Source organism: Lottia gigantea (genome assembly GCF_000327385.1).
Source record: "Lottia gigantea unplaced genomic scaffold LOTGIsca_5, whole genome shotgun sequence".
Lineage (NCBI taxonomy): Eukaryota > Metazoa > Mollusca > Gastropoda > Lottiidae > Lottia > Lottia gigantea.
In genome coordinates this window covers 4,345,566-4,361,205 of record NW_008709715.1, presented here as the reverse complement: position 1 = coordinate 4,361,205, position 15,640 = coordinate 4,345,566, and the positions used below count along the sequence as shown (strand labels likewise).

The window sequence follows — 15,640 nt, the reverse complement described above, 5'->3', positions numbered from 1 at the left end:
GCTGGCAATAGCCAAATATCAATTAGTAGTAGTTAAACTCGAGTGAAAACATAAGGCGTGACTACTGGTTAAAGTGACATAATGAGAAACTTTTACTAGTTAGATTTTAAGTCTTAACAAATAACGTAGATTTTGTTTCCTTGCATTTTGATTTAGTAAAGAATCACATTTGCGTTATAATTCGATTCGATCTATCTGATTGGTCGATAACTATATCCTCGACGAATGCAAAAAAATATCGGCCTGTGAGATCCCTTTTCAGATAGGAAAATCACATCTTTTGACTTTGTAGATGTATTATCATTCAAGACAAGAAGATAAGCAAGTCAATCATTAGTTTTCATAAAAATATAAAAATGCCCGCATTTAGATATTCGAACCAACACACAGCAATAAGTAGGTGCAAAAAGTTAGAAATTAAAAAGTTACTACCAGTTTTCTTAGACTAACATGATTTATTTACTGTGCTTATTTATTAAAATAAATTATTATTCTAAAAACTACTTACTTGTGCCTCGAACAGCCATCGATCTTCTTCGGTGTTTGAACCAGTAACTGAGCTTAGTTTTCATTTCCAAATAGAAGACAAACTGGACTTAGGGACCCTTTAACGAACAAAATGACCTGAGAAAAAGCAGACACATTTGACAGTCACACGTTCAAAATATCTCGTACGAATTCTATGTTTGTTTAGTTGCGTCACCTTGCATATTTTCGGTTACCCTAGCTGGAAAAGGCAAATGAATGCATGTTCATAATAGGTTTAAATTAAAACGAGTATATAGTGTACAGGACACGTAATATGTAGGCTACTATAGTAGTAATATATGCTACTCCACCCGTTCAAGTAAAATTAGCTATTAGAATAATAATTTGATTAGTTTAATTACACTTATATCCAAAATTGTACATCACGGTACAAACATTTGTTTTTTTGTTCAATTAAATAATGAAAAAAAAGGTCAGCCAACTTAGACTAAAGACATAGACTCTGAATTTGGTGAAATTAAAGCCTCTCTGTTGTAATCTCGGGGTTCTTCCGTAATCCGAATTGAATATTTCGCAAAGAACGGGAGATATTCGTGGGGAGGTATAATTTTTTAAACATATTAAATAAAACCTAATACAATTATTGAAAACTCCCAATATTCATATGCAATACGTCGGATTAAAACGCCTCCATTTCATCTTGCACGAGCCAACGTTCTCTCGGTTATATTATGATCATAATATTCTACAGAAGAAGCGTTTATCGTTTAAGGGGTGCAACTCGTGCCTGCAAAATTGGCCAAATCAGTTGGCGACCTGTGAGCGAGACTTTCTATTTGTTTCAATACTAAACTGCACACAGATGTACTGAATCATTAGAGCTCCTTATCAATTCCTGCCTCAATCGAACCAGATTAAAAGCTACACTCATAATAAGCCCGACTTCAGTCATCATAAATACTGAATGCGTCCAAAATTTAGTCCAAAATTTACTCGGCACGAAATGAACATAATCTTAATGTTGTAACAACATGTCTTGATGGACAATTCCCTAACATACTCAGATAAATATCCACAAAAACATGGGTGAATAATCTCCCCCAGTGATAAATGACATGATTTGTCATTGTACAGCCCCTCAATGCCAAAACGTCCCCTCTGTACACAAAGACACAAACAAACACAGAAATGTGGTAGTAAACTGCTACTGTATTTATTTTGTCATTTCAAAGCTTAAACATCTTTTAATCAAATTCAACAAAATATTCACAGAAAAATATTTTGTATATAAATCACATTATTAATACATAAACCGGATTGAAATAAATATAAATAACAATAGCACTGGGATATATTTGGAAAAATAAAAGATATAGCTGTCTAAATATTTGCCTTTTCAGTTGATAGACTCAATTTCGACTATTTAAAAAATTCTTTCAGCATTGAATCAGCAATTATTCAGTTGACTATATCCCTGTAGCATAAATTTGATTTTCAAAAATTAAGCACAAAAAAGGCAAAAAAATAGAGACATTTTGACCAGATATATTATCACCAGTTCTGACATCAATCATTAAATATTTTAAGTCACAAATTTCATAAATACAATGAGAAACAATCCATACAAAACAGAAAGACATATTAATACTGTAACAATCTGACTAGACTACAGAACTACTGTTTAGTTATTTTTTTAATTTAGTTGGGAGCTCAAAATGTATTTATTATTTTCATGTGAATTGTAAACAGTAAATTAGTTTTAGTTTGATATTGTCATTTTGTACCTTACATTTTACAACATATTATTGGATTCATATGATGTAATTAAAAGTGATAACACATCTGTGTTTATCAATGCAAAGTGATTCAAAATCTTACTAGTTGAAACAAGACTATGAGTAGTACTATGTCTTAGTCAATATATTTTTGAAGCAGTTCCAATTTACATAAAATATAACATGAGAGTTTGTCTGCTTGTTACAGCACTCACCATCCGTAATCACAAAACACAACATCCAGTTCTATGCTCAATCAGATTGCAAGTAAAGTTATTTTGATTTTTGATAAGGTGGCAGGTTAAATTTTCAAAATAATATAGGCAGTAAAGGGAAATGGTTAGAAATTATCCATCCATTTCTGACTCGAAGATTATAGTTATATATACATAGTTACAGTAACATTATAACGAATCTGGAAATAATCATTTTTGATTGATAAATGCTTATATTGACAATAATTAACTGATTATTTGTAATTGCTTAATTAAATATGCTATAATGTTTTGTGTTTGTTTCGTACTGCAAATACTTGTTCAAGTCAAATACCTAAAGGGACATAACTCTATTTAAACATCATAGTAGCAGCTCTACAATAGGTGGATACAATAATGAACAACTTTATATATAGAAATGTGATAGAAAATATCAAAAATAACAAAATAATCAAACCAAAGATAGGCTCTTAGATGCGTGATAGAGAATACGAATGTCCTCAAAATTTGTGTAACCATTGCCAAGAAAGATTTTCAAAATGCTCACTCTTTATTGAGTGAAGAAGGTAACTTCAATGGGTGGCTTATATTTTTTCAAAATCAAGAGAGTGTCAAACATTTGGAGATGCCACAAAAAAGAATTGCTAAAATGTTATATGTTGGGAGGTTCAGCCATCAGCCAAATACCCTGACGATTACACTTCTGAAAATCAGTAATAATATATCTACTTTATAGCACCTTATAACAACTATTGCATATTCATAGCAGAAAATGCCTCTCTTTCTACAGTTTGATTTCTAAACAATAAACTAACAAATAACAACAACATCCCCCATCCCCATAACCCTTTTCTCTTAAGTAATCTTGTTTCATGGCACAATAGTATAAATATACAAATATTTGTCAAAATTTCAGTCATCGTCTACACACACACAAAATCATTTTGTTCTAACTAAACATGAATCAAATTCATACATCTTTGTTTTTTATGACAAAACTTTAGCTTGTGATCTAGAAGAAATGTCTAAACAAGTGCAAATATTTAAAACTGGATTCAGAGCTCTGCCAACTTGATATACCTCAATACTTGTTATCAGTATATGTCATGATGACAGTGCACTGATTCCAATCTCTGAGAAAAAAATAAAAAGTAGAAAAACGGCCAAAATGCTTTCCACCTTTGTTCAAAAGCCAATTTCGATGTGCTGTCCACTATCAAAAATTTCCAAGTGAAATTATAAGGAAAAAATCGGAAAACTGGTCAAAATTTTTGTCATTAAACATTTTTTTTGGCAGCGAGTCTTTTTCTTAATTATTCTGAAGACTTTTATCACCCCTCTCACTCACTCACTACAGTTTTTATATTTACATTCAAAAATTGAAACCATCTGTTCCATCTCCTGTTCTCATTCGTCGTCTCTCAATAACCTCTTTAGGTATCTTACGTCTTTCCATCACTTGGCCCATGTAAGCCCAGAAATCAATAAAACAGGTGGTAACATTAAAATACTTTCCGTATTCACTAGTAGAGTAGTCATAGGGGAAGACATGATGATAATTGTGGAACCCCTCGCCAATGGCTCCCAGTGTGACACCAACATTTTGTGCTGGGTTAATTCGGCGGTCGTAGGGTCGATTTCCCCAGATATGCGCTGCACTATTTACAAGCCATGTAACATTCAACAAAACACATAAACGGAAAAGACCACATATGAAAAATGCATTCCACAGACTCTCGCCCCAGAAATAATAAGGAATGACTGCTGGTAGGGTGAATGCAAACAAAATAACACCAAGTTTATAGTACCTGAAATTAAAAAAGACAACAGCAATCAGAAAATTTTTTTAATATTCAAATAGAGAGATAATAAAATACTAACTTCGTACCATTAAACTTGCACGTTTAGTGAAGAAAAACTTTATTTTTGACGTTATCAAATAATTTAAGTTTACATTCATACATTAATCTACGATATTTTGAGAAAAGGGGTTCAGATATCTTTAACAAGGTGAAAGTAGGTCATCAAAATTTCATGAAAGTAGGGTATTTAAATCAGATTGGTTTACTCCTGTTAATTTATCAGATAAGAGAACTGATTATTTACTTCTAATTTACTGTTCTGATAAAAACTATTTATCTCTCACGTATCAAGCTTTGATACAATAAGTATTTGGTCAATATGATAAATAATTAGAGATACAGCTATCATTATTTCATAAAAGTACCATGAATCACACATGGTCAAAGGTAGGCTTGATTCTCAAAATTTCAGTATAAGTATACTAAGAAAAGATAAAGCATTCAAGATATACTCTGCAATCATCTGTAAAATTCATTTAGCAACAAAAATAGTTACTTACTTTCTTTGTATAGTACAAACAGGATCATTAAACAAATCTGATAAATCTACTGATTTGCCTTTCAGTTTTACATCAGGATGTTTACGGACTAGTAACCAGCCAATATGGGCAAAGAAAAAACCTCTTTTGGCATTATGAGGGTCTGCATCGGTTTCTGATGTTTTATGGTGTAATCTATGGTCTCTTGCCCATTCTATAATGTCATTCTATAACAAAGAAAAAGAATCAAAACTTTTACATTTCAACTAACACTAAATATTTTATGTTCTATTTTATGAGACCTCTTCGTGTTTCACTGCATTTGTAATTGTTAGTGGTCTGAATCCAAAATGTTCATCATGTAGATCGTGTAGAGCCTATGAGTTGGATGTAAAGCATGACAAGTAACCAATCTTTTGGAAACAAAATGACAATACATTCACAAGCGGCCGTTACAAGTTCTGTCACATAGCATTTACATATACACTTCAGTTATGAGCCAAATTTTTCATGCAGTTAGATTCCAGGTAATTCTCTTAACCATAAAAGAAGGAAGACTATTTACCTGAGCAGCAATAGTTTGAAATATACCAAGTATTATCCTAAGAGGTAGTTTGGCTTTATACGATCTATGGGACCATAATCTATGTGCTCCAGCTGTGATGCCTAATCCTCCCATTAAGTATAATGCAAAGGCTATAATTATAATTCATACATTATACAAATAATATCAAGACATTATCATTTTCTGGTGCAACTTCAAATTTTGTGATGTGATAATTCGTTGTTGAAGCACCTTGTTATCCATTGCAGACTCCCTCAGATCTCCCCTCATCTACTAGATCTCTATAATCTTTTAGAAATATATGGCTTTAATTTTGTAAAATTCAATTTTAATGTATGGATACCAGTATGCATGCACAGTTTTTCAAATCTTTCAGCACATTGCTCATTAGGTTCTAAATGTGAACAAAATATACTTACCCCATATGAGAGTCAAGTAATGTGCCCTTGGAATAAGAAAAAGGGAATAGAAAGTGGCTAGGTGAAGGTAAGAAAATATCACAACATTTTTCCATACAACTTTCATTGGAGGACGTTTAGCACTATGTGTTGCTTCTGTTATAACTGGTTCAATGACTGACTCACCAGTCAAAACATCATCGTCTTGATTTGCCAAGTCAGATACAACATTCCTTGGTGGCATTTTGGAGGCTGAAAGTAGAAATCCAAACATTTAAAGAGTCACAGCTAAATAAAGAAATCAAAATAATATATCTTAAAAGAATATAATTATAATGAGAGGTCTAATAATTTCTATTATGAAAATTACTCTGTGTTTAACCCTTTAAAATGGGACTACAAGTTTAAAAGGATGTATTAATTTTAGCACCATACAGTATTCCCTGATGATTCAAACCATTCCAAAGTCCAATTTTAATCATTATCACATGTTAACACTATTGTTTATTAGTAGACATGTTGACATAGAAGTTTATGTAACATTATATATATATATATATATATATAGTCATCTAATTTAAGATATACCAGTCTATAAATATGGTCATCTATTTAAAGATGTAAATAGAAATATGGTCATCTAATTATCAATTAAAACCTGAATGTTTCAGAATAAACTTATTCTTTCACTGCATTGAACACTGAGAATTGGAAGTTATTGTCTCGTTTTAATTTTATTTCACACAAAATTTATTATAGCAATCCATTTGTCTAGGAATGTTGTGGGGTCCATCCTCCCAGAAATTTCAATTTTTTTATGAACAATAGGCCTACTGATATACGAGTAAACTGTGTGAAATAAATCATTAATCAACTAATGGGTCCATTGCTTCAAGGAACCTTCCAATTAAATGATTTAAGATAAATATTGGTTATAATTTCCAATCGCTAATTTCCATTACGCCAAGAGTTGAAATTCTGACAAGAGTTTTGTTTGGCATCTGTAAATTTACTGCTTTGCTAACTTTAATAATTAACAGTTGATATTTGCAGAATGAGAACAAAAAACTAGTAGGTCTACTGGCATGATAAATAGGTAAACCGACGTATTGCAATGTGACATGCCACAATACACATATCATACTGCCAGGTTGTGTTACAATACTTGATAATACCTCTCATTCCATAAAAGGTGGGGATGGAATCACTGACTTGACTGAAATTGTTGGAAACTATTTATATTTAAATGGTGGACATTAAGCACTTCTATCAACTACATTACCAAATAGCATATCACTTTATGTAGCTCTGTAAATTAATAAATATTGAACCTTTGAAGACGAACTGTAAATTTTTATCCCCTTACTCGATATCGCTATGTGTATCATATTGTGATTTGTGACCCTTGTATCATTATAGAGTATAGTATCGTGGCCATATCCAGCACTACGAAAAACAATCTGGCTTTACAATGCCCTGGATCAGGAACACTCTCCTAATTTCTTAACTAATCTAAAGTTTTTCTGGTATTTTTTTTATTGAATATCTTGTACTTGTTACTTGAGTTTGTTTCTACTGAAACTTAATAAAAATGATACCAGTATATTTTTTAAATTGTTTTGGCTCAATTAAATTTCACATGAACATTTTGACAAAATGTCATCAAATAAAATTAATCAAACATGACCAACCCACATAACAAACTAGCAACAAAGTGAGTGGTTAGTATAACCACTACCTTTCCTTTATTTTTAACCATGTACCAAAAACAAAACCCTTGCCATAGCCATAGCCACCGCCTTTTCATCTTACTAAAGATTGGTGCTCTGCTTACCCTAATCATGTGATAAGAACATAGCCTCGAAATTGTTCATATTTATATCCTTTAAGCCTCTCAAGGTAATTGTTAATCATTAAAATAGGTTCACTGCAATAAAATTTCTTTGTCCTTCCCAAAGAAGCTTGATATATTTCAGTTCTTTTGACTATAAGAGCAGGCCCTATTTAATGTTAAATTTTTACAGAGCTCTACTTTATGGACCAAAATCCATGGCCATATGCTAGTACATATCATTCAATGTCCTGTAATGTGAGGACCCTGTCCTTTAAACATGAAACTGGTCCTCTTTTTCAAAAGAGATCTAGATCTATTGATTATATCAACCTTCAAAATTCGTCAAGCCTTGGCCTACTACCGATATGTCAATTAAGACAAGCAGTAAATTAGTCTAACCTACAACAAGTTTAAAGTATGACCTAATTATTTAGGCTACCATCAAACCAACTCTTATGTATAGTCTTGGTGCTCTGGTACCAATTATTGAAATCGTTTGGTAACGTTAGCTGGCTCGTATGAGATGCTTCCTTTGTAAATAATTTAGAATTTTTTCCGCTCAGGCTTTCGGAAATTATCGGTTTTACATGTAAATAAACAATAATATAATATAAAAACTAAATACACTCACTGTTTCCGCTGTAGTTTATTAAAACTAGTTGTTGTATTAGGGCCTACGTGTTAACCAGTATTAAATAAGATAATTTGAGTCCTCCATAGATAGGTTAACGTTGGTTGATTTCAGACAGCTGACAGGATGATATGGCGTGATCGCCTGATACTCACTCAGTACACGTGGAGGCTCGAAGGGGAGTGTTTATATTGTCAAAACTACTTTCTTTATTATAAGGTATAGGTTAATCTATGTAGGGTTAACCACATTCATATAAAACATGCCACTTTCGTACTCAAAATGATAAAATAAATTATCAGTTTTGGAGGTAATTTTAATAGTTTCAAGTGATACTTGACTCGACTACAACCACCCCACCAAACCTCCTAAATTTCAGTAAAAAAATGTCTTGGATTCTCGGAATTTATTTTGTTACTTACATTCGACTTTATATCCCACTCTTTGGCGAATCTTAATCGAGGTTTAAATCTTTACAAAATAATTAACTTTAGGTCAGACGCTTTCGAGGGATAATATTGCTTATTGCAAAGATCGAGCATTTGTACCGGCCTTTTTAACCCCAAGGGCGTTATCCTTGACCTTGAAGCAGATATTGGCGGGAAATGAGAATCGAAAAAGACCACCCTTTTTTCAAAGTTTAGGCCTATATCGGAATGAAAGTGATAAAATCTTTACGATTTTCATTTTATGATATTTTTCTAAGTCGAAAATTTCTTTTTTTTTGGTTCACATTTAAGAAAACTATAGGCTACATCAAAATCTAGAGAAATGTGTCCCTAAACGTAGGCCAAGGCTTATATGGATGTTGTAAAAAAAATCCAACCGTCAAAACTATTCAAAAGGAGTTTACGTAAACTTTTTAATCCGATAAGCTCTTTGAAAGGAGTTAAAAAAAAACTATGCATAGGCTACGGATTTAAGCAAAATAAACGTCTAATTGTGAAGAAAATAAATGAACTCAATGTAAACTATACCATTAAACCTAAGCTGCCTATATCCCATTCAAAAGAGTTAAATGAAAATATGCCTCTTGTTTTGTTTTTGGTGGACGAGCGTTTCAGAAATAGCGTAGGCCTATATAGTGTGCGAGGATTTCAAAAGTTTGGGAACCAGGATCAAAAGTATAGTACTTACTCCTGTGGTCCATATTTTTGTTATGTTAAAAATCCGTATAATGTCCTGTTGCTGCTAGCCAAAAATGACAAGAGTGCATTAAATTATCAAATATTCTTTTATAACCTACTGCAGTGATATATCAAATTAAAATAGATTCATGAAATGTCGGGGAAGGTTATCGATTATAGGTTCAAGGCGAAACATAAAAGCATGCTTTTAGGGTGAGCGATAGAATAGTTGCATTTATATTGAAACATTTCACTGATTTCATTAGAATTTTCCTATATAAATATAATTGCCCAATTATTTCCTGATGATGCAGTGCATCGAGGTATAAAATATATTGAAATATAGACCCATCATCCTAAAAGCTATATAGCAAATAGGCCTACATTGAAATTATTTCTAAGGCTCTCGCGCTTGTGTTTAAGGGAGATAAGCGATTGAAATATCCACAGCCGTGCATTCTGTATCCAACCCAACAATCTCTTGTCATTTTAAGGACATTTAAGTCTTATTCTACATTTATAGTACGTAAATTTAGGATATAGTAGGTCTACTTTACGAATGTAGTGTGCACTTTGGACTCTTATTCATAATGAAGGTGCAAAGGGCAGCTTCGGATATACAAGGCCGATTGTGCACGTAGGGCCTACTTAATATTATTATGATTTATCATTCACTTATAATAAATATACAGAATGTAATATTGCAGAGTAAAGGAGGTCTTCGAGTAAGCAGATTCAAATATGTGATTGCTTAACATAAATTCACCCAACACTGCCGTTTTAAACTGTCAAAAAAATTAAACCCTTATAAATTTAAAAATAATTGTCAATATAACTGCTAAATGACAACGTGAAGTGATATCTGTAATATCTGCATTATAGAAGCAAATTAAACTTTTTTTTTCTGAATAGTCAAATGAACAGTAGGCCTAGGCCTAAAAATATGTTTTATCGGCTAAGAAAGAGAATATTTAGACGACTATCTTTTGAGTTCGACGTGCCTTAGCTGAACTCTTTAGACACTGAAATATTTCAACAAAAAATGCGATAACTACATTCGATCATAAAAGATCCAAAGTCCAGTCTAAGCACCCGTAGTCCGATTTCGAAGGAGGTGAGATGGATGTCCTCGAGACAAATGTAGGGCCGAGGCCATGATCATACTAAGCTGACATGGAATTTTTACTTCAGTTTCCACTTTTTAGTAATACCGCTAACTCCCTTTCAGATTTTTCATGGTGTACATTGACGATGGACTAACAAATATACGACGAGCGAACTTTTCGGATTATAAAATAAAGATGGCTGCGCTGACAAGAAATACACTGAGCAAAATATCTAAATTGCTCTCTGTAAACTCTTCAAACCTTGGCACAAATTGTACATTCATTAGAAGTTTGGCAACAGGTAAGTAGATTTAGTTGGCAGTAAAATATCGATGAAAAGAATTCACTAAACACCAAAGTTTACAAGTTATTTGCAAAAAAATTGCCTTTATTTCATTCAAGGGAGGTAAATCAATCTTTCCTGACATTCCAACACAGATCACAACAACTTATCTCTGTGCAGTATTTTAGTACCATGTTTACCAAAGAGAATTTTTTGTCCAAGTTTGTACCTTTTTAATTCTGTTTATACAAGGACAAAAGATTCTGGATTTTAAGCCTCTTTCTTAACAGCAGGGGAGGCTGACATGGATAAAGAGTTTAGTCATCAAGACACTAGGTCCTGTGGTGTGCTACAGGCTGTGCCATTACAAGTTCCTTGATACCTTGATAGTTGGATTTCCCTCATTGCACACTGCATAGTGTTGTCCGTCTTTATTATCCAAATCAGATGCAGAAAAGTAGAACGTAAAACTCCATTCATTTCATTTTGTTTTTAACAACAAGTTTTTAATCACTATTATTTGTTGCGTGTATTTCAGGAGAATATGAATTTATAAAGGCAGAGAAAAAAGGAAATGATCAAAATGTAGGTTTTATTCAACTCAACAGACCAAAGGCTTTAAATGCTCTGTGTGATGGTTTAATGAAAGAAATTGGTCAAGTTTTAGGAGAATTTGAGAAAGATAAAACTATTGGTTGTATAGTATTAACAGGCAGTGAAAGAGCATTTGCAGGTAAGTTTACTCATGTTGAAATTTGGCCAAGTAAGTAAATTCCGTAAAAAATTATTCTGCAAATCTCTGATTCCATAATGTTGAGGTCACTGATCGTTATTGAAAGTTCCAGTCCATTGTATATACATTTACCATGATATTAGCATTGCTGAATTTAATAAAATTTTGACTAGTGTTTGGGTTGATTTTGTTGCTTAGTAGCTCAACCCCTTATTATATACTTATAACCCTTATTTTTCATTGACTAATGAATTGCAGTTTGGATGGATATCAGTTAAGTAAGGTATTAAATTTGCACCATGAAGTAGACCCAGATAATTTTACCATAATAAATCCTATTTTTTTGTATTTAAGCTGGTGCCGATATCAAAGAAATGCAGCATCGACAGTTTTCTGAAGTGTTCTCTGGGAACTTTCTCAGTCATTGGAACCATGTTGCCACTAGCAGGAAGCCTGTTATTGCTGCTGTCAATGGTTTTGCTGTATGTATTGTACAAGCTCTATCCTTATTTTCCAGTTGGTGCAGATATAGCTGAAATGTCTCAAAAGACTTTTGATAAAGTTTTCAAAACGAATTTTCCAGAAGTCTTAGACAGAATATCTCAGTGTAGAAAACCACTCATTGGGGCAGTAAATGGACATGCTGTATGTTTCATCTTTGTGTTTTGAAATTTGAACAAATCTTTGATTGCAAATTAGACAGACATTAGAGAGAATATGATATTTGAAAATGTTGGTTTGGAGTCTAAACTTTTGACACATAAATAAGGCACATCAGCGAAGTATTTGAATTCATTGAAAGATACGAATTTCAAAAACCAGAAAAAAACCCTACTTAAGAAATATCACGATATGGGTATATATTAATGTTTAATATCATGATATCCACTTTAACAATATCGCTTAGCCCTGTCCTGCTCCATTATTGAAATAGGTTATATCAATCTGTCTATATTATAGTTGGGTGGTGGCTGTGAGTTGGCTATGATGTGTGATATAATTTATGCTGGTGAAAAAGCTCAGTTTGGTCAGCCAGAAATAACATTGGGTACAATACCTGGTAAGTTAAAACAAGATGTTTAGGAATGTATTTTTTTCAGAAATCTGTTTATTATTGGCTTGCATATATATCGAGATATTGCTATACAGTCAGTTATGAGACTTATATTTGACTGATTAGGTGAAACATTGAAGGTAAGTTTATTGTAATGTAAGATGTAGTATAACCATCTATTATATATATTAAGGTGCTGGTGGAACACAAAGATTAATAAGAGCAGTGGGAAAATCAAAAGCTATGGAGATGATTTTAACAGCAGATAGAATGAATGCACAAGATGCTTTAGCTGCAGGTTGGTTGACACTTCTCGACCATTAATGGACTTTCTAAGTACATGATAAAGTATAATGGTCATTTGGATTATTTTCAGCTTTCCATTCAAAATTGTTGTGCCCTTGTTTACCTGTAAATGTATTGTGGATACTTAAAAGTTTTTATTAGCATCATTCTGATATCCAATCTTACATCTATGGTTCATATTATTACAGAAAAACTAGTTTTAAAAACAACTGTAATTTGTTGGAGTGAATAAAATTATGAAATTTATTTGACATTTTTTAGGTTTAGTTAGTAAAGTATTCCCAGTTGATCAATTAATACCAGAATCCATCAAACAAGCTGAAAAAATAGCCCAGTATTCTAAATTAATGGTAGCCATGTGTAAAGAAGCTGTCAACTCCGGTAAGCTTTCAGCTTTTAGTTTAAAAACAACAGCCACCCTATTTTCAGTTACTAGGGTTACATTCTGGTGTACAAGCCATGCCCTACAATAGGTTAAAGAAAACGAAGTTTTTGAAAAAATAAAATCAAGGCATTGCCAAGTCCTATTACTCTGGGTTATTTTGTTACTCTATTTGCTACGACCAGACACTTATCATTTTTATTCTTTACAACTGCACAATTTTCTCTTCTTTATTCCAGCAAATGAACTGACATTACAGGAAGGTCTTCATTTAGAAAAAAGATTATTTCACTCTACATTTGCTACTGTAAGTAATATTTTTATTAAGAGATAATGTTTCTCAATCTAAATTGTCTTAATTTTTTACACAGACTGGGACTGTGTAGCAAAGATTCATCAATGCAATAAATAGTATCAAAAGTTATCATATTTTATACCAACCAATCCAAAACACTTTTCATAGCGGGCTGACAATACAATAACGTGACAATGAATCTCTCAGAATAGTTCAAAAGGCATCAATAGATCTTTTATTGAACAGTCTGTTTGATTTGGTGATATTAACTAGAACTTAAGTTGCATAACAGTTTTGTCAGATCATGGATGGCAAGTGGAGTCTGGTGGAATAAAGATGAGTTGAAATGGCCAGATTTGCATTTTTATCATTTTAGTACTTGGAAAAAAGCACAATGTCTTTATTTTCAGAATGATCGCAAAGAGGGAATGACAGCATTTACAGAGAAACGCCCACCAAAATTTACTGATAGTTAAATTGTTCTCTTGGTACAAGAGGTGATAATTAGGAACTGTAAAGCCATTATTATATTAAATTTATAAACGGTACCTCTATTGCAGTGCAAAATTCTGTATCATATAAAAAAGTAAATCAATTAAAAAAAATAAAACAATCCAAGTGTGCTTTGTCCTTTTTGGGAGGAGGGGTGGTTGTTTTGAAATGTTTAGTATCAGGGATTCAGGGCACAATCGTACAAAGCAAATTAAATATATTCAGGTATTTTGGAGTTGAATATATTAAACTTCCCATAATATTATTTATACCAAGACCAGACAATTTAGCCTAAAGATCACTGGCACTTTATGATACTGAAAATTTTTTTCCTTAAAAGAAAGAATTTTTTGTTAGTTCTATTAGCTATGACTAATAAATACAGTTGATGAAACAGATTATATCAATTATTGAGCAACACTTCAATATGTAAAAGTGCAACTATAAGCTCACATCGTTTGAGTTGCTCTATATCAATAATTTTCATTTGCAGCCAGGTCGACACAATGTAATATTTATCAAGTTATTGTCCTTGTTCCTGAAAGAAAATATCATCTGGCTACCGTGATAGTCAACCTATATGTGTTGTCTGTATGTGTTTAATTTCTGCATGGTACTACACACATTTATGTATAGATATATAGCCATAGGAACGTAGTTACCCGTGAAACGAAAACTTCTCGTTGTCTCGATTACGAATATGAATAGATAGTCTTGCAACTCCATCTTACGCCCCTGACAATCTATTTGTGCATTTTGAACATATCTTTGTTTACCTCGTAATGACAATTTTGCGACCTCAAAACGAACATTAAACAAAAATTCAAGTAATTGAAATGGATAGCAGGTGGACGATTCAGTTGTTTTTGCAACAATTTAATTAATGATATTGATAATTATTGTTTTAATTATCAATTAACTAGGGCAAGTGTTAAAGATAAATGGGTTATATAGATAAACATTGACTTCGCTTTCTTTTTGTACTATCATAATATACTGTTAGTTTGATGTTAAACGTATATTATATACAAGAGCAAAGTGTGAGCCCTTTGTCTTTAAAAAAATTCATCTAATTATTATAGACTTTCTTATTTAATCAAGTTTATTAAACAAACCTTTGATTAATTAAGTGAAAATGAAACAACTGGATTACCTACGATATAAATATTAATTAAATTAAATCAAATCAAAGGAACACAATTTTGATATTTATTATAAATAATCTCAAACGGCAATACATCATCATTAGTTTTCATTAACTTTTGAAGAGACAACACCCTATCATAAAGATTTATGTGGAATTTCAAGCTACTAAGTTATAATCTGTACATGATAAGAAGAGAAAACAGCGTTGGACAACGGTAATAGTGAGTTCGGGCTACCTCATAAGTCAGAACATTGGGACTAGTCACCTAAGATAAACATTGTGCATAAGAAGCATCTGTTACGAGATTAATCATCATCAGCAGAAGTTTCCAAAACAGAATCCTCCTCATCATCTTAACCATATAGATCATTAATGGCAGCAACCGGATAGATCATTATTATCAGCATTATCCGAACCAGTTTGATCACAATTATCAGCATCATTGATTCAGATTATTACCATCATCA

At 32.3% G+C, this 15,640-nt stretch overlaps 1 protein-coding gene across 1 annotated transcript; it reads left to right on the top strand.

Annotated features, from left to right (window-relative positions):
- The first annotated feature begins 1,679 nt into the window (after positions 1–1,679).
- LOTGIDRAFT_229152 (hypothetical protein) lies at positions 1,680–14,145 on the top strand. The gene is made up of 9 exons (XM_009062050.1): positions 1,680–3,512; positions 10,884–10,887; positions 11,303–11,497; positions 11,852–11,979; positions 12,458–12,557; positions 12,745–12,849; positions 13,119–13,238; positions 13,479–13,546; positions 13,945–14,145. The coding sequence occupies exons 1-9, from the start codon at positions 3,501–3,503 to the stop codon at positions 14,008–14,010; spliced, it is 798 nt and encodes a 265-aa protein (XP_009060298.1). The 5' UTR covers positions 1,680–3,500; the 3' UTR covers positions 14,011–14,145.
- The last annotated feature ends 1,495 nt before the right edge of the window (positions 14,146–15,640 follow it).

Bases quoted from the DNA above. Each gene is read 5' to 3' on its own strand.
- LOTGIDRAFT_229152 (XM_009062050.1), top strand. The intron at 11,498-11,851 runs GTAAGTTTACTC...TTTGTATTTAAG, and splicing joins CAGTGAAAGAGCATTTGCAG to CTGGTGCCGATATCAAAGAA. The intron at 12,558-12,744 runs GTAAGTTAAAAC...ATATATATTAAG, and splicing joins AACATTGGGTACAATACCTG to GTGCTGGTGGAACACAAAGA.